This window comes from Peromyscus maniculatus, chromosome 2 (genome assembly GCF_049852395.1).
Source record: "Peromyscus maniculatus bairdii isolate BWxNUB_F1_BW_parent chromosome 2, HU_Pman_BW_mat_3.1, whole genome shotgun sequence".
Classification (NCBI taxonomy): domain Eukaryota; kingdom Metazoa; phylum Chordata; class Mammalia; order Rodentia; family Cricetidae; genus Peromyscus; species Peromyscus maniculatus.
Window position 1 is genome coordinate 145,048,275 of NC_134853.1, and position 21,955 is coordinate 145,070,229.

At 51.3% G+C, this 21,955-nt stretch overlaps 1 protein-coding gene across 1 annotated transcript; it reads right to left on the reverse strand.

Moving 5' to 3' along the window:
• Nucleotides 1-442: 442 nt before the first annotated feature.
• Tfap2e (transcription factor AP-2 epsilon) lies at nt 443-18,499 on the reverse strand (the record flags this gene model as incomplete). The annotated part of the gene is made up of 6 exons (XM_006996496.3): nt 443-1,245; nt 3,590-3,731; nt 4,514-4,632; nt 6,178-6,400; nt 17,410-17,461; nt 18,011-18,499. Coding segments are annotated over 6 exons (1,308 nt in total), but the record flags the coding sequence as incomplete, so codon positions are not given.
• Nucleotides 18,500-21,955: the final 3,456 nt, after the last annotated feature.

The window sequence follows — 21,955 nt, forward strand, 5'->3', positions numbered from 1 at the left end:
GCTGCACAGACTGGACAGACGGGCCCAGCAAGTCACAATAAATGTGCACCGTATTCACTTGACACACACAAATAGCCATACTGATGTGACGAGGCATGTAGACTCCCAACGTCAGTACCCACATTCAGAAGAACCTACTGTCCAACAGTATCTTTCTTTCCTCCTTGCGAACAAAAACGTGCTCCATCACTGCCCAGGCGGACATGCTGGGGCATGAGCAGAAGTTAGTAAAATGAACCCCCAATTCATTAGGATAAATAACTCATGCTGCACCGGGAGGCAGTAGCGCACACCTTTAATCCCAGCACTCGGGAGGCAGAGCCAGGCAGGATCTCTGTGAGTTCGAGGCCAGCCTGGGCTACAGAGTGAGTTCCAGGAAAGGCGCAAAGCTACACAGAGAAACCCTGTCTTGAAAGAAACAAAACAAAAACCTCATGCCGGACAATTTCAAAATTTCAAATTTAATTACATTGTACATAAATAAATAGGACAGATGACAACAAGTCTGTGGTGTGCAGCCTGGGTTCAAGTTCTGGGACTCGTGCTGTACCATCTTTGTTCCTCAGGGGCATCTCCCGCCCACTCTTCTCCAAGAGCAGGAAGGATCCAAAGAACCCACTCGGACCTCCTGCTAGCTAGCCCCCACGTTCTGGGGTTAGGGAATTGTGGAGTGAAGGTCACTAACTCTTACTCAGTAGCACCTGGGGTTTGTTAATGGCGTCCCCATGGGGCACCCACTGCTGCCCAGGCATCTCAGTGGGAAGGGCTCTGCCCCATGAACCAGACTTTTCCATGACAGTTTCCTGTCGGAGCCTTACCAGAAACCTCCTTCCTGACCCAAGCAGGTTCCACTCTGGGCTTCTGCGTGAATGTTCTCTCTCGGGCCTGAATGGAACCGCACCTTTTAGTTCTTTCAGGGCCTCGTCTCAGGCACTGGGAGTCACTTGGCTACAGAGCGAGAGCTACTTCCGGTGCTTGGCATCCTTCTCTGAAGCCTTGGTCTCTCCGTGCCCACTGCCCGTACTGCTTAGAAACATCTTGTCCAGTCCTTTGAGTGACTCCAGCAGGTAGTTCTGGAAGGCGGTGAGAGCGGCGCAGATGGCCGGGCCCCCGAAGCCGTGAGTGATGAGGCTGAAGTGCGTCAGGCAGCTCTGGACCCCGGGCTCCAGGATGAGGGCGGGGCGGCTGTTGCCCAGCGGGGAGCGGTCCTGAGCCATCAAGTCTGCAAACTCCTTGCAGATCTGCCTGGTGGGGGGAGAACAGTCAGAGGTTGAAGAACAAGGTTCTAAACCCAGAGGGGAACCTACTTTCTGACTCTTTCTGAGACAGGGTTTCTCTAGTAGCCCTGGCTGTCCTGGAACTCTATGTAGATCAGGCTGGCCTCGAACTCACAGAGGACGCCTGCCTCTGCCTCCCGAGTGCTGGGTTTAAAGGCGAGCGCCAATTCACCCAGCAATTTACGGAATTCTTTATTTATATGATCTGAACAGTTTGACCTTCCTGACAACCTACAAGTAACAATGATACCATTTTGCAAAAACGGAAACTGACTTGCACAGAGGTTAACTCAGCATCTCCGTGCTGTGCACTTGTGAACAACACATACTAATACCCTGATTTCTCTCCCTCAGATGTCCTGTCTACAGAATGCAACTCAGCTGCCTATTCCCTTAAACTTTCTGTGATCCCTTCTTTCACCCTAAACAGTGCGTCACAGGCCCTTGTCTGTGAAATTATGAGAACAGTCCAGAATCTGCCTTGCATAACTAAAATAGCAGCAAGTGTTGATGCCCAGATCAACCATGTACACTGTATGTGCCATCTCACATCACCCAACAAATCTATCCCATTAGCCCCATCATATGGTTCCAGACAGATGAGGTGACCTAATCTGTAGTCATTTTACATCATCCAGCAAATCTATACCATTAGCCTCATCATATGGTTCCAGACAGATGAGGTGACCTAATCTGTTGTCATTTTACATCATCCAGCAAATCTATACCATTAGCCTCATCATATGGTCCCAGACAGATTAGTGACTGAGATGAGACTCGAACCCAGATCCAGCCTATGCCTGTTTCCATTCCTTTGTGAATTATATATGTGACTCAGGTCAGAGGCAACATCATCACTCATCTTTGTGTCTGGCTATGCATCTTAGACAAACCAAGGTCCCAAGAGCACTTGATGCAAGAGCTGATTCATATTCATGAACGAAGTGGACTCCATTTGGACAGGCTCCTCTAGCCCCAGGAAGAAGCCTTCCAGGGCTCTGTATTGAGTAATCCTGGGTCTGGGTCCTTTGCTGTCTGAAGGAGGAAAGCCCCACGTGGAGGGAGGAGTTGTGATTTGAAGGCCAAACCCACAAAAGTCAGCTGGACTAGAAGTCTGAGTGGTCCAGACTGTGAGGTCCTCAAAGGCATCTGGACTTCAGCCTGCAGAAGACGGTTCTGAGTTCTTGACCTCCTCCATCCCTTTCTTCCCATCTCTCCTCTGTCCTTTGTTTTTTTCCTTCAAGGAGACTGCTTCCTTCTAAATGAATGTTTGTAGCCTTCTGGATTTTATATATTGAAATCTTCTCTGAGATAGGAAGATAGAACTGTTGGGAGGTGATGAGGTCATAGGGATAGAACCCGATAGACCAGCGGTCCTTGACCTTCCTAATGCTATGACCCTTTTAATACAGTTCCCACATTGTGGTGACCCCAACCATAAAATTATTTCATAGTTACTTCATAACTGTAATTTTGCTGTTGTTATGAATCGTGTTGTAAATAACTGATATGCAGGCTATCTGATATGTGAACCCCCAATGGGGTTGTGACCCACAGGTTGAGGACCACTGCTATTGATGCTATTAGTGTCTTTATGCTCCTTTTCCACGTGGAGAACACAGCAGCATCAAGTGCTGTCTGTATGTTAGAGAGCAGGCCCTTACCAGACACAGACACTGGCTTGATCCTGAACAGCCTCCAGAACCCTGAGAAATGGAGCTGCTGCCCCCAGAACCCTGAGACATGAGCTGCTAGCCGGCTTAGGGTATTTTATTAGCGACCCAGGGGTAAGACAAGAAGACCTGAAGTGCCATCATGCGGTCGGTGGTGAGGCAAGTGGCAGTGGGGTCTGCTGAGAGGTCAGGAATGGCCTGAGGACCTCAGGAGAAAGGCCACAACAGCAGAGTGACCCCTGTGGACCCATGCCGAGGCCTGGGCTGGTCAGGCCACAGACTATCGCAGGTGAATGTAGCACCCACACATGGGCTGTAGGCCTGAGTATGACAGTTTTTAAATGTATGCATACAATAGATATGTTCACTTGTGGTGTCCGTGTGTGCCCTTGGGAACTTGTGGGAGTATTCATAAAGTCTAGATGTGACGAACACGGTACCTAAAGATACCTACAAATACGCATGTGAATGGCATGTACAAGTGTTCCCATGTGAACTGATATAAGGAATCTAGCTGCCATGCATGGCACCATAGATGCTGTATGAACGTGTATAGTCATACGTAGTATCTGATGCAGCCAGGTCTGACATGCATGTCTGCATTGCATGCATGTTTGCCATGCCCAGTGCCTCACTCACTTGGCAGCCAGCAGCATGCTCTTGCGGCTGTGCAGTTCTCCAGGGTCAGCATGCTGTCGGCATAGGTACTCAGCAGCTGCCTTGGCTGGAAACTCCGTCTCACAAACATAGCCAAAGTCCCGAGCCAGGTGCACGGCTTCTCCTGGGGAAAGAGGAGGTGTTACTAGGTGTACCCCTGAGACCAGAGCCTCGCCTTGAACTTCTTAGGCCCTAGCTAAGGAGCATCCTGCTCCTGGAGATGCCCCCTCTGGTTTTACTTCCCAGTTCCAGCTTTACGTCCATCACATTCAGCTCAGAGATGGAGCTGGGACCAGTGTGTATCCCAGAACCAGAATCCAGAGTCACCAAGCTCCAGGAAGAGGGATGCACCCCATCACCTACTTACCATGTCCAAATACTGGACACTTACCCTCCCCCCAACACACAACCCAAGTAGCTCTACTGCATGTGCACATATATGCAGACACGTCAAAAGGACTAGTTTCAGAATTTCTCACAGATACCAAAACAAGTGGGTACCAAAATCTCTCACATGAAATGGCATGGTGTTCGCATGCAAGCCTACTTGCATCCCCCATGTGTTACAAATTGTTTCTTGGTGACTTAAAATGCCTAATACCATATAGATGTCAGTAAATTGCAATATGCATTATTGGTAATAATGACCAAAAAATGTCTTCAGGTGTTCAGCACAGGTGCAGCTTTTTCAAATATTTTGAAGCCTGGGTGGTTAAATCCTCAGATGGGCTGACTGTCCACGTGTATCACACATACATACACTCCTTTATACACGACACACTGAGTGCATGCACGGGTACAGCCATGTTCACAGACGTAACTAAACGTTACCCCCCTGCATTAGGAAGTCTCGCCAGATGACCCGGCCCCTCACATTCATATGCATGGTCTTCAGGCCTCACTCACCCTCCACCAACGAGGTCAACAGGGTCACATTGGCTGCCTTCCGACGACCAGCTGGCAGGTTGAGCCCAATCTTCTCCAGACGTTCCCGCAGACACCGGCCCCCATTCTTGGACTTTGCCCTTAACATACACGGACAGAGACACACACACAGCTATGAGGATGAGAGAGCAGCCCACAGGGAAGTGACTCCAAAGGACCCTCCTCGTCCCCTCTACCAGCCCCTGTTAAGGCTTGGATGTAGCCTTGTCCTTGGGGGTCTCTGAGGAAATCCCAACCCCTCCTGACCTCTCTGTTGTGAGATTGGCATAAGGAACAGCACCCTGACATAGGAGTCTTCCTTCCTCCCCAGTCCTCTCGATAGCAGGGCAGCCCAGGGTGGGCAGGACAGGGTAGCATCTGAGGGTCCTTCCTCCCCACATTAGCTCATTTGCTGGGGACACATGAAACTGTGTACAGAGACACAGGAATAACAAAACCAAGGAGACAGGACTATATACAAAGTCAGTTACATATTCACAGATGAACCCATCATCGGTGTCTCCAAGAACATGGAGACACCTAAGTAACATTAGAGACACACAGACATGAACACCAAGGAATGTACAGAGATGTGCACACAATCCCAGGGACTTAACAGGTCCGTACAGGATGTTCAGAGACCAAGGACACTTCTCTAGCTGCACAAATGTGCCCCCTACACACAGAGGTACACACATGCACACAACGAGCTGCTGAGAGAAAAGAAGTATGAAAGAAGAGTGAAGAAAAAGAAAAAAGAATCTGGGCTGTGGTGGCACACACCTTTAATCCCAGCACTCTGGAGGCAGAGGCAGGTGGATCTCTGTGAGTTCAAGATCAGTCTGGTTTACAGAGCGAGTTCCAGGACAGCCAGGGCTACACAGAGAAACCCTGTCTCAAGAGAGAGAGAGAGAGAGAGAGAGAGAGAGAGAGAGAGAGAGAGAAAGGAAGAAAGAAAGAAAGAAGAGAGAGAGAGAGAGAGAGAGAGAGAGAGAAAGAAAGAAAGAAAGAAAGAAAGAAAGAAAGAAAGAAAGAAAGAAAGAAAGAAAGAAAGAAAGAAAGAAAGAAAGAAGGAAAAGAAAAAGCAAACTGCAACAAATGGACTGTCTGCAGATGCACATGTGTATGCAGATGGCCCGCTGTAGGCCACACATTCCCAGCTAATGCAGAACCTCACACTGGTAGAAACCCACCCTTGGCCGTCCCCTCCCTCACACACACATGCAGTCCTTACACCGTGTCCCTGAAGCAGATCCCCTTCCCAGACATAAGAACATGCAGAGAGAAACACACGGCCCACCATGCTGCTCACTGCCAACTCACCCCTGAGCCCTGTGCCGCTGTGGGCAAGAGACAAGGAAAGAGCTACTCTTTCCAGAGCCAGCCCTGGCCGCCCTGCCTAGTGTAGTCTTTTTCCTTTGTACCCGCACTTCGTTCTCTGCCCCTGCTCAATCTCAGACCCAACAAACAACTCATGGGAGGTGCTGGGGACCTCAGCCTGCCCCTCCCAGACCACGTCCAGTCAGAGACACTGAGGTGGGGATGATGTTGGAGTGAGGTTGACCCCTTCTCTGCTGCTGTGAGGTCTGAAGAGACTAAAGATTTTGGCTGGGGTGCTGCGTAGGGCTGTGGGCCGGCCTTCCTACCTTCGGAGGACACCCCCCAGAAGGGAGGCGTTGAGGCACTCCGGAGGTGAGAGTCGCCGCTGCACCTCCCCCACGGTCACCTTGTACTTGGAGGTTGAGCTGAGCAATGACAGGCGGCCAGGCACGGAGCAGAAGACCTCACTGGGGTTGCTGATGCCGCCAACCAGGCTGTCTTTGGCCAGCGAGAGGGCGGAGAGGCTGCCGGCTTTGGAGGGGATGGGGACTGTGGACAGAAGCAAAGGAAGAGAGAGGTGGGGATACCGAGTCAGCGACCACAGGACAGGCATCAGTCAGCGGTGGTGCAGGCAGGCTGACTCACCAGCTGGGTATGTTGAATGATTCCAACACTTTCCAGAAGGAGGGCTCTACAACCCCTGCTTTACAAAGGGAGAAACTGAGGCACCGTGAAATGGAAGTGACGGGCACAAGTCAATTGATGGACATAACACCAAACCCAGAGCTGTCCGGTTCTTGCCCTGGTATCCCCTTCCAGAGCCATGCTGGTTCCCTCTTAAAGCTTGGCATCAGCCAGATGTTGGCATTGTCAGAGAAAAAGCCAGACACCAGGGAATGGAGTCTAAGATGAGGTGGGATTCCTGGGTCACTGTGACAGGGTTGGCAATCACGCAGATCCCAAAGTCCCCTTCTCTCTATGAACCTCACCCTCCCATGCTGGGGATTTTAGAGTCCCACATATTGGAATCAGGACAGTGGGGCCCTATGAGGCCTCCAGCTTTCTCTCTCCCTGCCAGGTCCAGAAGAAAGGGAATAAGGGTCTGTATGCTCCATAACATCCTCAATGCTCTCCGTGCAGGACGAGGAGGGAGTCAGAGAATTTCCCAAACTCTTGGCTCAGAAAGGAAGTTCCCCATGTGGTGTCTCCATCTCCCTTCTTTATTTATTTAGTATACAGCATGTATGACTACAGGTCAGAAGAGGGCACCAGATCTCATTACAGATGGTTGTGAGCCACCATGTGGTTGCTGGGAATTGAACTCAGGACCTCTGGAAGAGCAGTCAGTGCTCTTTACCTCTGAGCCATCTCTCCAGCCCCATCCATCTCCCTTCTTAACTGTAGAGGAAGGAAGGGGCCAGGCATGTGCTTCTTTAGAGCTCTCCCGGTTTTCTCATTCGAGGAAGTGAGGCCCTGGTAGAGAAGGCCTGTGCATGGGGGGGACTCCGCACTGAAGTACTGAGCACTCACTGCTACGTTCATACACATTTGACCTCAGCCCTCAAACCTTCAGGACAATGCACGATGGGGCTACCCTGGTTCTCATTCTACACGTGGGGAGACTGAAGCCCAGGAAGGTGCACTAGCGTGCCTGAGATCATCTAGCTGGTAGACTGTACCAGCAGCAAACCCAGGACCAGAGTCTCAAAGGCAGGCTCTCAGCCTTCCCACTGTTCAGAGAATACTTTCCCAGCACCCCCATATCAAGAAGTTCGGGAACCCAAGATTACAGAGATCATGGCTGGGCGGTGGTGGCACACGTCTTTAATCCCAGCACTCGGGAGGCAGAGGCAGGCGGATCTCTGTGAGTTCAAGGCCAGTCTGGTCTACAGAGTGAGATCCAGGACAGGCACCAAAACTACACAGAGAAATCCTGTCTCAAAAAACAAACAAACAAACAAAAAAATTACAGAGCTTAAAGAGAACCCAATTCCAATCTGGCACAGCTCCAACCTTTTCCCTCCTGTGAGGACCACCCCCACGCCCACCTTGCCACTCAGCCGGAAACCTCTGTAATACTCCTAGTCATCTCTTGCCTGCCACACCCCACACAGGACCATGTCCTGTGGCTTCCATTCTTAACCTGCCTGAGAAGCAGGCTCTCCTCTCACACATGCAGACACTCATTTTTGCCTGGATTTCTGGGCAGCCCTCGCTCTTGTCTGCCTGCCCTAGTCTAGAGGAGTCTTTCTGAAGCAGGGATCGCTCCCTAGCCTGCAACCACCAGCGCCAGGTTAGCTCCCTGAGAATCAAATCCTAGCCCAGAACCAGATAGGATGATGCCCCCTATCAACGAGTGCCGATCACACCCCGTAAGCTCCTCCCAGGGAAGCTCCGTGGAGTAGCACTGTTCTCCATATCCCCACACGGAAGGAAGAAATTGAAAGTTCAGAGGTCAGAATGACATCATCTACTGAGCAGAAGTGGGTCCCGGACTCTGGCCACTGCTCCCAAAGGTCGCATCCTTCATCTGTCTTTGCCTCCTTCATCCTCCTTGGTGTCTTGGCTCCTGCCTCCTTGCCTGCCTCTTGCCTGGTCCTCATTTGTCTTATAGGCTCTATACTAAAAAACTGACTATAAGAACATAATTTAGGCCACTGCATTAAAAGGCAATGGGCAGAGGGGTGGTGGCACACGCTTTTAATCCCAGCACTCGGGAGGCAGAGGCAGGCGGATCTTTGAGTTCAAGACCAGCCTGGTCTACAGAGTGAGTTCCCGGAGAGCCAGGGCTACACAGAGAAGCCCTGTCTCAAACAAACAAACAAACAAACAAACAAACAAACAAACAAACAAAGTAATGATGGCTCAGTGGTTAAGAGCACTGGCTTCTCTTGCAGAAGACCTGGGTTCATTTTCCAGGACCCACATGGTGGCTCACAACCATCTTTCACTCCAGTTCCATGGGATCCAAGGTCCTTTTCTGGATTTCTAGGCACTGCACTCGGGTGGTACATGTACACACAAGCAGGTAAACACTCATACACATAAATAAAAATGAATCTTTAAAAGGAAGAAAGTGAGAACCTGTTGAGGTCACACGCCTCTCATTCCAGCATTCTGGAAGCAGAGGCAGGCAAATGGGTCTATGTGAGTTCTGGGCCTGACAGTGATACAGAGTGAGACCCTGTCTCAAAATAAATAAACATCTGTAAATCAGCACTCCTATGAATAACTAGAAGGTGGAGACCAGAAGGATCATCTGGAAGCCCTTGTACCAGCTAACTTGGAGTCTGCTGTGAAGCAGCAGAAACCGCACCTTTAATCCCAGCACTCCAGAGGCAGAGACAAGTGGAGCTCCATGAGTTCGAGGCCAGCCTAGTCTACAGAGTGAGATCCAGGACAACCAGAGGTACATAGTGAGACTCTGTCTAGATAAAAACAAACAAAGGAAAAAGAAACCAGAAAGTCTCAGTAAGGTAGAATGTAAGAGCTGGTTCCCAAAATTTGTCATCTGACTTCTACACATGCCCCTATGGCATGGATGTGCCAGCGTGTGCATGCGCACACACAAATGCACACACACACACACACACACACACACACACGAAATACATAAAATAAAATAATAAAACTGCAAATTGATTGTTGAAAATAAAGGCGGGGGCGGGGTGGGGGCGGGGCGATGTGACTGTCCTCCCTCCATGACTCTTAGCCAGAGGAAGGTGTCAAGAGAGCCAGGAGGTGTCAGGAGAGCTGGAAGGTGGTTTTTCTCTTCCACACAGCTATTATTAAAGGCTGGTGTCCCCCAAGGCCAGGCCCTACGAGACAGGAGAAAGACCAAGGCTTTGTGGAGCACTTAGCACTCGTTACAAAACTGACTGCACAAGAACAGTTTGTCCTGCTGGGCACAGTGGCTCACACCTTTAATCCCAACCATTGGAGGCAGAAGCAGGCTGATCTCTGTGAGTTCAAGACCAGCTAGGGCTGCACACTGAGACCCTACCTCAAACAAAACAAAACAAAAACAAACTAAAAACCAGTATTTCCTTAGAATAGGTACACACAGCAAGGGTGAGATTGCACATGACATGCTGTTTGCCTCCCATATGCATAGGACAGACCCCAGCACAATGACTCCTGAAGCCAACGTGGTCTGACCACGGCATCATTCATGATGTCATCCCCGTCATTCACACAGAAGCCATTCACACATTCTTAAGACACTGGTCAATAACACAAGGGCTCCTAGTTACTCACCCGGTCAGACAAGACACTCCCGTCCAAATCTCCACTCTTTCCCAAGTAGTAGACACTGTCTGGCTACTGAGTGTCAGTTATGATTGCAATAGACTCTTCTAGAAAACATGCTAACATTACAATTCCTTCCAGAAGAAAATATAGGATAAAACTTTTCAAGACCTTGAAGAGGTGGGCAAATAATTCCCAGTTATAATACCCAAAATACAACATAAAAGAGAAAGCAATTATAAGTTGGCCATCATTGAAATTAAAAAATTGTGTACCTCAAATTAAGAAAATAAAAAGATGGCCAGGCACAGTGGGCACACAACTGTCTCCTCTGAGAGGCAGTTTGACACAAAGTTTAAGGCCAGCCTGGGCAACACAGCAGAAACCCTGTCAAAAGATCTAGGGCTTGGGGCTGGCGAGATGGCTCAGTGTGAAGAGCCTGGCTGCTCTTCCAGAGGACCAGGGTTCAATTTCCAGCAACCATATGGCGAGAACAACCATCTGTAACTCCAGTTCCAAGGGATCCAATGCCCTCTTCTGGCTGCTGTGGGCACTGCATACATGTGGTCCACAGACCTGTATGCAGGCAAAACAGCCGTACCCATTAAAAAAAGAATTGAAATAAAGAAAGAAACCTAGGCTCCAGGGCTGGAGAGATGGTCCAGCAGTTAAAAGGACATAATGCTCTTCCAGAGTGCCAGAATTTGATTCCAGAACTGTATTAGTTGGTTCACAGCTGCCTGGAACTCCAGCTTCAGGGAATCCAATACCTCTGGCCTTCGCGGTTACCTGTATTTGTGTGTAGATACACACATATACATATAAAATAAATCTGGAAAGAAATAAAAACCCAGGGCTGGGGATGCAGTTCAGTCTCAGAGCTTTGGATGAGCACACAAGGCCTTGAACCCAAATTCCAGAATTAAAAAGAGGAGGAGGGAGGGGGAAGAAAGGGAAGACTGGAAGAAGATGTATAGACACTTCACTAAAAAGAATAAGATAACTGACCAATATGCCCATGAAAAAAAATACTCAATACCGTTAGTCATTAGGAAAATGCAAATTAAAGCAATATGGAGCACTAGATGGTTATAATAAAAAGGACAACATGAAGTGTGAGGGTGTGGAGAGACTGGAGCACCCACACAGACCTGGATGTGAAATAATTCAACCACTTCAGGAAATGACTGAGCTCTCCTCCCCTCTTTCCTTCTCTCCACTCCCCCTCTCTCCCTTCTGTCCTTCCTCAGACAAACTCCAGTTAATTCTTAACAATTAAACATAAATGGACCAGGGCCCGGAGAGAAGGCTCCGTGGGTAAAAGGCCCTGGTCACTGAAGGTAGTAGTGACCTGACTTCAATGCTCAGTGCCAACACAGTGAAAGGAGAGAACCCACTCCTAAAAGTTGTCCTCTGAGCACCCATGGCACACACACACACACACACACACACACACACACACACACACACCACACACACACACACACACACACACACACACACACACACACACTCACCTGATAAATAAATAAAATAGACCACATAGGGAAGCAATTCCATTCCTAGGAATTTCCCTAAGAGCAGGAAAAGCAACTGTCTACCCGAAGGCACCTGTATGAATGTCCATAACAACATTATTCCTAACAGTCAGATTGACTCAGAGCATCTATCACCTCATCAAAGAATAAAAGTCCCCTCAGGGGCTGGAGAGGTTTGGGGACACTTGTTATTCTTGCAGAGGAAGGTGGCTTACAACCACCCATTTCTCCAACTCCAGGGGACCATACACCTCTTACAACCTTCACAGGCACCAGGCTTGCATGTGGTACACATACATGCAGGAAAACCATTCATACATATAAAATAAATAAATCTAAAAAAGAAGGTTTGATTATTTTAAGTTCTTGGTTGTTGTTTGTTTAATTTTTTTTTTCCAAGACAGGGTTTCTCTGTGTAGCTTTGCGCCTTTCCTGGATCTCGCTCTGTAGACCAGGCTGGCCTCGAACTCACAAAGATCTGCCTGCCTCTGCCTCCCAAGTGCTGGGATTAAAGGCGTGCGCCACCACCGCCCGGCTTCATTTTGTTTTTGAGACAAGGTCTCACTGTGTAGCTTTGGCTGTCCTGGAACTCACTCTGTAGACCAGGTTGGCCTCAAACTCGCAGAGATCTGCCTGCCTCTGCCTCCTGAGTGCTGGGATCAAAGGTGTCTGCCACTATGCTCTGCTATTTTAATTTCTTTATGTGTACAAATGTTTTTCCTACAGGCAAGCGTGTGCACCACATGTATGCCTGGTGCCAGAGAAGTCTGAAGAGGACTTTGGATCCCCTGGAACTGGAACTATGGATGACTGTGGGGAACCAAACTCTGGACTCCACACGAGGTCTTAACCACTGAGCCATCTCTCCAGCTCCCAAGAAGGATACAATGAAAGCCATTCAGAGCAATAGTGCAGTACCACTCAGCAGCACAAACCCAAACGAACAAACAAGCAAACCCAGCAGCTGACATATGTCACAGTGGAGACAAAGCCTGAAAACATTTACTAAGAGCACCTAGATGCAAAAGTCCGCATATGCACGTATCCACAGGTCGTGTCCAGAATATGCAAATTCATGGATCAGAAGCAGACCAGGCATTGTGTAAGACTTGAGGCAAGAACTGCAGACAGGAATGAAGGAACTTTGAGGGGTGACAGATGTGTCCCAAATGGATTGCAGTAGTGATTATACAACTCTATGCATTTATCTTTAAAAAATTACTACACTGGGTGGTGAGTGGCTTGGTGAGGAAGGGAGCTTACACCAGACCTGGTGACCGGGTGTGAGCCCTGAAACTCACAGGGTGGAAGGGGAGAACCAACCCTACAAGTTACCCTCTGACCTTACAAACACAAAACGACTGAATAGATATAAAAAATTCAAACCACTAAATTGAGCTTGGCGATGTTGGTGCATGCCTTAAATCCTCATGTACTCCACGGCTCCTACTATCCTCAGGAAAACTGAAAATGATTTCTATATGGGCAATAGTTCTTTCAGTTACCTTACAGGGCTAAAGTCCTAGCAGGCAAATGAAGAAGAGCTGTGGAAATGCTGGGCTATATTCTGACATCATGTAAAAATTGAATAGTTCATCATGGATTTGTTTCCATTATTCTCAAATTTTAAATAGCACATTAAGATACTATTTATGGGGTCAGGGAGCTGGCTCAGCAGGTAAAGGTGCTTGCTGTCCAGCCTGAGAAACTGGGTTTGATCCCTGGGCCCCACATAAAGGTGGAAAGAGAACCTCCTCCTGTAAGCTGACCTTTCACACACACACACACACACACACACACACACACACACACACACACACGAATAAAAATGTAAAGTGGCCAGGCGGTGGTGCATTCCTTTAGTCCCAGCACTTGGGAGGCAAAGGCAGGCAGATCTCTGTGAGTCTACAGAGTGAGTTCCAGGACAGCCAGGGCTGTTACATAGAGAAACCTTGTCTCAAAAAACCAAAAGCCAAAAATCAAAACCAAAAGAAAAAAAAAAGTGGTTTTAAAAAGATACTTCTTGTGGAGGAGGGGCTCATGAGGCACCAGCCCACCCTGAAGAACTCTGGGTAGTTAATGGTCCTGGGGCAGGGGGTGAATAACACAGCACACCTTTGCTCAAGCAGGCGATCATAATTCAGTGGGTCACAAAGGGGGAAAAGACACAAAAGAGGAGGCTGTGTGTGGAGAAAGGTTTCAGCAAAAGTTCGAGAAGGATGAGAGAGGACAAAGGCGGGGGTGAAAATGGCCAAAATTCATTATATACATGTGCAAAATTATCAAAAATTTACAGGATTCTACTTGTCTTGATTACTAGACGTTTTAACCCATTTCAGGGTCAAGTGCTGCATTTTCTCTCATGGACTGACTGGCCCTTTCTCCTTTCTAAACCTTCCCCAGAGCTAAAGAGAGCAGAGGAAGGCTGTCTGTTCTTTATTCCAGAAACCCCTAGAGATCTAGACCACCTGTGCCCAGAGGGGTTTCCTAGACCTTCAGGCCACCAGCCACTGTCTTCTGGGAGAAAAGAGAGATGTATCTCAAGTCTCCTATCAAACCAATCTCCTCCAGCTCAAGTCTTCCTCTCTCTCCCTCCCTCCCTCCCTCCCTCCCTCCCTCCCTCCCTCCCTCCCTCCCTCCCTCCCTCCCTCCCTCCCTCTCTCTCTCTCTCTCTCTCTCTCTCTCTCTCTCTCTCTTGTTATTTTTAGAGACAGGGTTTCTCTGTGCAGCCTTGGCTGTTCTGGAACTCACTATATAGACCAGGCTGTCCTGGAACTCACAGAGATGCGTCTGCCTCTGCCTCTGCTTCCCGGGTGCTGGAATTAAAGGTGTGCTCCACCACACAAGGCCTCCAGCGTATTTCTAATCTCCACATCACCCCATTTTAAATCTCCACAGCGCCCCCCCTCCCCCCGTTTTTTTTTCACAGGTAAAGCGCTTGTGCGGCTGGCTGTGCTTTAGTGCCTCGGAGTAACTGGGCCCTTTCCCTAGCCTCTGTCCCAATGTGCTCAGCACATTTACTGAGCTCAAAACCCAGCACTCATTTACTGAGCAGACACACACTGAGCACCTTACTAATGGCTTTAGGAAGTCTCCCAACCTCAGGGGTTGGCCGCCTCTCCCGTGAGCTCCTAGGACGCCCTGCACAGACACCCCAGCCTCTCGGCTGGAAAATACTGCGGAGCATCGCCATCTCCCCTCCAGTCGTCCCCCCCCCCCCCCGCTGCTCTCTTCCGGTTTGCGATAGATTGTAAAACTGGAGGTGACAGCTGTGCGCAGAAAATGGAGTGCTACTCATTTGCCCTCCGGTTTCTTCTGAATAATCGGCCACCCCCAACCCACAAGGTGGCTGCAGTGGGCCCCTCCTAGAAGTCGGGGTGTGGGAGAAGCCCCTGGCCCCTCCCCTCCAGGAAAAGTGCCTGTCGTCCGCCGAAGATGTACCTCTCAGATTGGGCTGTGAGACCGTCCAGGCTCCAGCGCCCCGCAGGACTGGTGAGATGGACACCCCAGGCCTCCCCGCACCCGCAGCTGGAGGGCCGCAAGGCAAGGGGTTTTGCACGCTGGACCCTAGACCTTAGCGGTGCAGGCTCCCTCCACGCCAGGACGCTTCAGGGTCCAAGACCGACTTTCCCGAAGCTTGGGCGGTCGCTCGTCGCACCAAGCAGTGTCCAGAGTCTTCAGAAACCATCCGATGACATCGGAAGGGTCCGAAGACCGACACCGGGGCTAACCCGCCACCGACGGCCACCCAAGCAGCGAAGCCGAGTCCGGCACTGACCGTAGAGAACCCGGCAAAAACAAAAACAAACAAACAAAACCCCCCTGTGTGTTACGAGGCTCCCCCAGGGAACATGGTCTGGTGGCAGCGCCGCTTGCCTCGCCACAGCCGCTCTTCTTGGGGTGGATCGTGGGAGCCCGCTGTCCCTGGGCATTGACCCCCTTTTCTCTTTCAGTGGCCCGCTGGGCAGGAGATCGCCACTCTCGCCGCGGATCAGGCTCCTCCTTCCGCAGGTTGCCCCCGGCTCTGTTCCCTTCCTTCCCACCATTGCTACGGTGACTCAGGCCTGAGGTCCTCTCAGTTTGAGTTAGTTTCTGTGGGTGCTTCAGCTCACTCCTCGTAGCCACAGACCGGTAAGCACTACTGTCTCCCGGATGTGCACTTTCGGATCTGGGCAGCGGGGCAGGCCCCAGGAACCCACAAGGAACTCTCAGACCAACCGCAGATTCTTCTATCTGGGGATACCAGAGCCCCTTCCCCAAATGTAGGGTTTAGATCTCGCTAGGGAGTCAGCGAACCTGGGTTCCCTGCCCTTGAGCTAGGCGGGAGCCAGGATCTGGGGGCTTGCAAAGAGCCCAGTGGCAGGTTACGGTAGACTCCAGACCCAACTTGCCCTTCTACCAGGTCAGAACAAGAGCTGTCCAGGAAACCAGCAAAGTGCAGACCGCAAAGCGCTGGTGAGGGGGTCCAGTGCTTCTCTAGCATCTTCCCTGTATTTCCAGTTTCTGGTGACAGTGCCAGATTCCTGAAGGCACCCTTCACCAAGTTCTAGGAGGTGTGTCCTCTCATCTCCCAAATTCCATACCTAGCTCTACTTTCTGGAAGTCCAGCCCCTTCTACCGGCTCCACTCCCACCGCAAGCCTCCCCTGAGAACCCACGCAGGGCAAACAGCTTGGGCTTGAATTCACTTGTTTGAAAAACAGCTCCCGCCAAATCCTGCGGGAGGTGTGCCTGTCCTCCGGCACTACAGGCTCCTGTGTGCCTCTGAATTCCTTTGGGCACCCACCCCAAATCTATGGAGCTTGCCCAAGGCCTGGGTCTCTCGGTCTCTCTCTCTCTCTCTCTGATTTGTCTCTTTCTCACCTTTCCATGGCATGGTCAGAACTTGGTCTTCAGATCGGAAAATCCACCCCAAGGGTGGATTTTCACACCCCTGCCTTTTACTAATACAAAAAGACTCACAGATATGGAGGGAAACAAAACCATCAAGAAGAGGGCCTCACATCCTTAGAACGCCTCAAATACCAACGACAAATTCCAGGACATGGGTTAGGTACACAGGGAACCCCAAACACAGAAAATATACCCCAGCATACACAGATACAATTCACAAACACTCTCACAGCAACACACATACACACCAAGAACACTGCTGCCCAGAAGAGGAACACACAGTCTGCACAGAACCCTGAGCCCAGAGACACCCCGGGAGACAACAGGCCTGACCCAGAACACACAGCCCAACACAGTTTCTCCAATTCTAAATGCTTTAGGGGGCGTCAACTCAAAGCAAATCCCCCCTGCCCTGGGAGGTAGGGAGGACGCAAGGCCCTGAAGTTCTGCTGGGAAGAAGGGAGCAGAAAGCATTTGCCAGACTCCAGAGTGTTAAAGCTCAATAAAGTAGAAATCATTGAACAAAATCTGTGGGAACAGCACTCCCATTCCCATTTCTTAGGAAACAGGCAAGTGGTTTAACTCGTTCTGCAAATCAACTCCAGCTCCACAAGAACTCCCTCGGCCTCCCTTCCGAGAGGGGAGGCAGGGCAGATGTAGCTTAGAGAGTTGCAGCCCACCTCAGGTGACAAACTTCGGAGCAAAATCATCCAGCTAACAACCCCATTGCCCTTCTCCTGGGCGGAGAAGGATGTTCCTTGGCCACTGAGCCAGGCGCCGCACAGGAAACAACGGCCAGAGAGAAGAAAATGGGTCTGTGTGCCCGGGGCCTGCACCATCACGCCGGGCTCTGCCCTGGAAGTTGCACACCATTTCTTACCTTTCTTGATCACAGATTGATCCAGGAGGCTCATTCCCGGGTCATCTATCGCCTGCAAATAGAAGAGGATGAGCGTACTGGACCTCGTTGGCTGTTGCTTCCCATGCCCGCCCGGCTTGCCCCTTAGTCCACGTCTGCTCCGCCCTATGCTCACCACCGGCTGCCTGAGGCGGCTACCAGGAGGTCGGGCGTGACCAGGAATCGCCTGGGCTCGGCACCATCTGCGCCCAAGCCGCAGTCCTGCCTGGATGATCTCCTTGCCTTAGATAGACAGCTACTGAGCCTCTCTAAACCCCAGCTCAGGCTGCTCCGGAGGACTGGGGCTGGGCATGGATGCCCACCGTGGCTCAGTCCCACAGTGGGGAGAGAAAGAAGTGATTCCACGAGGGTTGCCGCCACCCAGGCACCTCGCACCTACTTAGTTTTGAGGCTGTCTTTTGGCTAGATCGTATCTAACCAAGGACTCTCTGGCAGAGGCATAAACGGAAAGTTGCGGGCTGGGAGAAGAATCGGGCTCCTGATTTTGTCATTTTTTTTTGTTTCCAGCCAGGATGCTAAATCGCTACCCATCCCGGCCCATCCCGGTCTCTTCTGGTCTCACCTGCAGTTCCTCCAGGCCGGGGGGCGCCGCTAGCCCCGGAAGACCAAGGGGAGCATCTGCCAGGCCGTGCGCGCCGTCGGCCAGGCTGTGCAGGAGCCGGGGCACCGCGGCAGCGTAGTCCCGACGCGGGTCGAGGCTCAGAGCGCGGGCGGGTGGCGCCAGCAAGCTGGGCGGCTCGTCGTGGGCGCGGGTGGCAGGGCGGGGCGCGGCCCAGGCGGCCTGCGGGGGCTGCGGCTGTGCCAGGGGCGCTAGGCCGCCGTAAGGATCCGCGGCCAGGTGCGGAAAGGCGGCGGTGGCGTCGGGGCCCTGGCCGTAGGGCAGAGGCGGCTGCGGGTAGGGCGGCGGGAAGTAGGGAGGCTGAAAGTCCGCGGCGGCAGAGGCGGCGGGCGTGTGGCACAGTGGCGGCGCGGGTCCGTAGGCTGCCTGGGGCAGAGACGACAGGCGGGTCCCGCCAGCCGCTGCGCCCAGCCCGTCGGGGCGCTCCTGCAAAAGGGGAGGCGTGTGTTAGGCGAGCCATTAGAGGCTGAAAAGACACCAGCCCCGCGAGGTCTCCCTCAGCTCGGAAGGACCCTGCTGCTGTCCACAGGCGAATGCCCTGCGGGGCTCAGGAGTCCCAGGCTTGGGGATCTCGAGCTCCTGCCACCACTTTCTCGGCCTGGCAGAGGCCCTGTGTCACCCTTCCCTCGCGATTTCGTTGGCGCAGGGGCCGGAGGTTTGGATGGTTCAGCACCCAGGCTCCTCGAGTCCCCTATCTCCCTGCTCAGTGTGCCCCGGGACCCGAGACTACTCACCATGGCGGAGTAAGTGTGCACCAGCATGGGGCGGGTAGTGTGGGGCGCGAGGCGTGGCAGCGGCGACACAACCCTCGTCCGACGGCAGTGCAAGAACTCAAGCCCGGAGCCCTCACAGCCCGAGGGGATCACCGTCTGGTAGCTGGGTGTAACCCAGCCGGAAGACCAGCGGGTGTGGGGTCCTCAGTGCTGGGCGCCCGAGGGTGGGTCCATGGAGGTGGAATGGACGGGAGCTGATCACACTTGAAAAAAGTCGGTCAGCGGGTGCCCAGCGCCCGCCCTTCTCCCTCTGAGCTCAGCCCGCTCCATGCACTCTAGTTATAGTGGCGGGGGCGCGCTGGGCCTCTGGGGGCGCGCATTAAAGGGACAAGCTATGGCCTATCTCATCCTTTTCCCCAGCGGCCGCCGAAAGGGAGGCGTGGCTCTGGTGGGAACCGGTGGGGTAAGGAGTGAATGAATTCGGGCCCTTCTGATGAAAGCTCCTTCTAGGCTCCAAGCTTGCAGCTGCGATCAAAGGCTGGAATGCAATGCAGGGGCCTACGTTCGCTCCGGTTGGTGCAATTTTTATTTACATTTGCTTACTATATTTATTTATTTAGTGTGTATGTGTGCCACGGGGCACTTGTGGAGCTCAGAGGACAACTTGCAGGAGTCGGTTCTTTTCTTCCACCCTGTGGGTCCAAAGGTTCGAACTCATGGCCTGAGGCTTGATGGTCAGTGCCTTAACCCAATAAACTATCTCGCCACCCCCTTCCAAATCTTTTAAAATAAATGCATAAATAAATGCATGTGTTCGACTTTGACTTTGAGCAAAGAGTTCATTTCTGGCATCAGCTTCCTCCCCTGTTAAATGGCATCAGTCTTTACTACAGCCACCCAATGCTGAATGTGAAACACACCGGTGAGGGGCAAACTCAAGCTCATCAGTTCATGTGCACACTTGTATCAGCATGCATGTGTGTAGGAGGTTATGTTACAGTCTCTCCTTCATGGCTTTGGATCAAAAACACTCTGAAGATGCCTGTTTCTGCCAGACTTCCTGAGATGGTAACCCTCAATACCAAGCCAGGATCCTTGGATATTGGAGACATGGCCTGGCCAGAAAGAGTCAGAGTATGGCTTGAGCTCCACTTCAGAAGGGGCCAAAATGTTTCTGAAGTCATAGGAGCCTGGGCTGGCTGTGAATCTGTGACATGAAAATGGTTGAGTGTGTAGCTGACGCTGGGTGGAAGAGGTTCAGTATTATACTTGTGACCTCGTCTGCGTGTTAGTGTGTTACCATGGTAGGCGCTGTCTGTCTGTCAAGCATGTCCTAATCTCTCCCTCCAATCCCTCTTCTTTTCTCCCCAAATCCAACCCTTCTGTCCTGAGAAGCAGGGATCAGATTAAAGACAGGCAAGTGGGGAAAATGCTGAGGACAATGAGAATTTAAAAAGCAGAAGGAAGGTTTCTTTGCAGGGTTACAAACAGGGAGAAATAATCCTCTGCATGCTCACCACACAATGTGAAGGTTGAGTTACCTCACACACCAGGTCCCTGCCCCCCCCCCCCCCACACACACACATTTTCAGGTGAGGGACAAGGCACAGAGAGCCTAGATGTCGGACAGCCAGCTCAGTGGCGATGCTGAGGTGGCCCTTCCCCGGCCTCCTTCTGTGCTCAGGATCATTATTCTCGGCTGCCTTGCACTCGCTCTTGAGTGGCTGTGTAGTTCTGGGCAGGTCTGGCTTCTTCTCCAAGCTCTTGTTTCTGTAGCGGCAAGGAAGGGAGGGTGGAGAGGAGCCGTCGTTTTCTTCTGTTCCTTTCTAGAGAAGAAAAAGACGAGAGAGCAGCGCCGTGGAGAGGGTAGATCGTTGACCTGCCTGATGTATGTTCCACGTGGGTATCCCAGACCGCACATGACTATAGTACAGAGCTCAGACTGGGTTTCTTTCAGCCTGGCAGGGGGAGGGGTGGGGAGCTGTGAGGGAAGGCTGAAGCCTAGCTGGCCACCGAGGATTCATCCCTAAGAGCTTCCCAGAGGCGGGGCAGATGGGGCAGCCACGCAGCCTTCCTCCTCAGGACAGAGCTAAGATCTGGTGGGAGCTTCTGGATGTGTTATGCATGTCTGTGAGTCTGTGGCAGCTTCCCTCATCCTCTACCTCTACCTCTCTCACGGGACATGTGAAATTAGTCTCCGAGGTAGATGTCAGTGCATAGCTCACAAGTTGGTGGACTTTTTCTGTGGGAAAAGCCCAGAAACCGTGATGAGGATGATGCCTGGACCCAACTTGGGGAATCAATCCCTCTGCTCTTCCAACAGGCTTGGGATGGGCCGGCTGTCTCTGGCTTGCTCAGATTCCCTCACTCTTTCTTGCTACCACCCCCTCTTACTCTGACCATTTTTCCTTTTGTTTTCTCCTCTTCTTCTTCCTCCTCTTCCTCCTCCTTCTCCTTTTCTTCTTCTTTTGGTTTTTTCGAAGCCTGACCTGGAACTCACTGTGTAGACCAGGCTGGCCTTGAACTCATAGAGATCCACCTACCTTTGCCTCCCGAGTGCTGGGATTAAAGGAGTATGCCAGTGATCATTCCTACTCTTAATGTTGGTTGTCCACGTTTAGGGCAGTTTCTATCACTTCCTGTCTACATTAATTTAAATGTGTGTGTGTGTGTGTGTGTGTGTGTGTGTGTGTGTGTGTGTGTGTGTGCGCGCGCGCACATGTGCATATGTGAAGGTCAGAGGACAACTTGAAGGATTTAGTTCTCTCTTTTCATCATGTAGGTTCTGGGAATTGAACTCAGGTCATCAAGCTTGGTATCAAGTGCCTTTACCTGCTGAGCCATCTGATCAGGCCCCTGTCTACGTTCTTCAGGAGCAAGTTTATCCCCCTCCCAAGTCTAATGACCATTTGTCTCCCTGTTACCCTCAAATGTGCCCACTCCCCGTCTGCCAATCTGATTAGAAATCCAAAACCGTACATGCGGGTACCAATCGGATGAGCCCTTAGGACAGCGTTTCTCAACCTGTGGGTCTTGACCCTTTGGGGAGGGGGTTGGACCCTTTCACAGGGGTCTCCTAAGATTGCTAGAGATATAATCCTATTAACAATTCATAACAGTAGCAAAAATTACAGTTATGAAATAGCAGCAAAAATAATTTTATGGTTGGAGGTCA